Here is a 1,855-nt window from a genome sequence, read left to right as displayed (position 1 = left end):
GTGTGAATAATATGTTACTAACATAATCACTAATCAACAAGAAACTATATTTACTTTTTTAGACCTCTTCAACGATTTAAAATAAAAAGAATAATTTCCGATAACCTCCAATTTGAAAATATCAAAGATAATGTTATACAGTTTTCCTATTTTATTTTTTTTGAATTTATAGACCCACACAAAAAACTCTCGTACAATCATATCCCATAAACATTTCTAACTAATTTATTTTTTATTCTTAATTATTAATTATTAAATTCTTGTAATATAATTTTACGCTTCCATAGGAGGTTTGACCGTACAATACCGAGTTCGAAAAAGCGAGGTATGAAACCGCGGCAATGATTTGGACAGAATCCGCGGCACTGCCGTCCTTGACCACTTCTTTTACTCCCCACCTGCGTTATTTATCCAACCCACTCCCTTAAATACCAAACACTCCCAACACAACTCCTCAGCAGACTCCTCAGCAGAGTTTGTTCTAACATCTCTGCATATACCAAACTCCAGAAAGGTATATATACACAAATGGCTCTGGCCATGCGGTCGGCATATATACACAAGATTTCTTGCGAGCAGCACGGCCCCTTGGACGAAAAAGCTTCATTCCAAGCAAAGCCCGAATATGGCGAGCAGCTGAAGTTTGAGCGCTCAGTATTAGACTGCCTGGAACGCATTTACAATAACGGCGGCTTATTCTCCAGCGCTAATAATAACAACAACGGTTTGCTATTGCCCGTGAAACCCAAACCGCCACAGGATTTTGAGGAAGGCAAACCGGTAAAAGTAGCGTACCAGGGACCGCGCGGATCTTACTGCCAGGAGGCGGCGGTTACAACATTCCAACATTGCGATGCACTTCCACACCCAGGCAAAATGGACTCGGCCTTCGAAGCCCTGGAAAGCGGCACCGCCGATAGAGCGGTGGTTGCGGTGGAAAATTCCATTGACGGCGTCGTAGCCAGAAACTACGATCTGCTGCTGCGGTACCAGAATGTACACATCGTGGGTGAGGTGATTCTGAAAGTTAACCATTGTCTGTTGGGGTTAAACGGGATTAACGGCGTCAGACGGATTCTCGGCCACCCGCAGGCGCTGAGTCACTGCCGCTGCCACTTGCAGACCCTCAACTTGACTGTCGAGGCCATTAATTGTGCGGCCGAGGCTGCGCGTTTGGTGGCGGAGAGAGAATGTGGTGAAGTGGCAGTCATTTGTAGCGGCGTTGCTGGGAGGGAACTGGGGCTACGTGTTTTGGAGCCGGCAATGCAAGATGATGATGATAACTTTACGCAGTTTCTGGTTCTCGGTAAACATGGCTTGCCGGCGGGTTTCGAAGCCGCCGTAAAAATTTCCAAGACGACGGTGGCGTTTTCTGTTGAAATTCATCGTCTGGTGAAGGCCGTGGAGATTTTTGAAACGAGAGGGTTGAGAGTTGTGAAGATTGAGAGCCGGCCGAGAAGAGAAAAGCCGGTGAGAGACGGAGTGGGAGGTAACAAGTGTTTCGAGTATGCTTTTGTGGTGGATTTGGAAGGCTCGGTTACATCCCCCGCCATGGAAGAAGCTCTTTTTGATTTGAAACAAATTGGCGCAGGCCACGTCAGAGGTTTGGGGAGTTATAATGCCACTCATTTGTAGGGGTGGTTTCTTCCGTCTCCTTTGTTGTCTTTCATTTGTAAATTCTACAAAATCTCCTTCATACAAGAATTTTCCAAACAACATACCTCGCCAATGAAAGCTAAATTCGTCGCAAACATGATAGTGGTTGACCATGTACAAATTGGTTAATTAACCAAAATTCCAAGTAGCAGATAAGTTCAATGGGTGTAGGTTATATAAACATTATAATGCCAAAAGC

General features: G+C 44.7%; 1 protein-coding gene across 1 annotated transcript; it reads left to right on the top strand.

Annotated features, from left to right (window-relative positions):
* The first annotated feature begins 528 nt into the window (after window positions 1-528).
* On the top strand, window positions 529-1,635 carry LOC149560078 (arogenate dehydratase/prephenate dehydratase 2, chloroplastic-like). Its single transcript, XM_089827558.1, has one exon. It carries the CDS (start codon window positions 529-531, stop codon window positions 1,633-1,635), a length of 1,107 nt encoding a protein of 368 aa, XP_089683684.1.
* Window positions 1,636-1,855: the final 220 nt, after the last annotated feature.

Source organism: Cupressus sempervirens, chromosome 4 (assembly GCF_028749045.1).
Source record: "Cupressus sempervirens isolate cs-2001-9-10 chromosome 4, ASM2874904v1, whole genome shotgun sequence".
Lineage (NCBI taxonomy): Eukaryota > Viridiplantae > Streptophyta > Pinopsida > Cupressales > Cupressaceae > Cupressus > Cupressus sempervirens.
The sequence above is the reverse complement of the archived record's forward strand: the minus strand, read 5'-3'. Positions and strand labels throughout refer to the sequence as shown.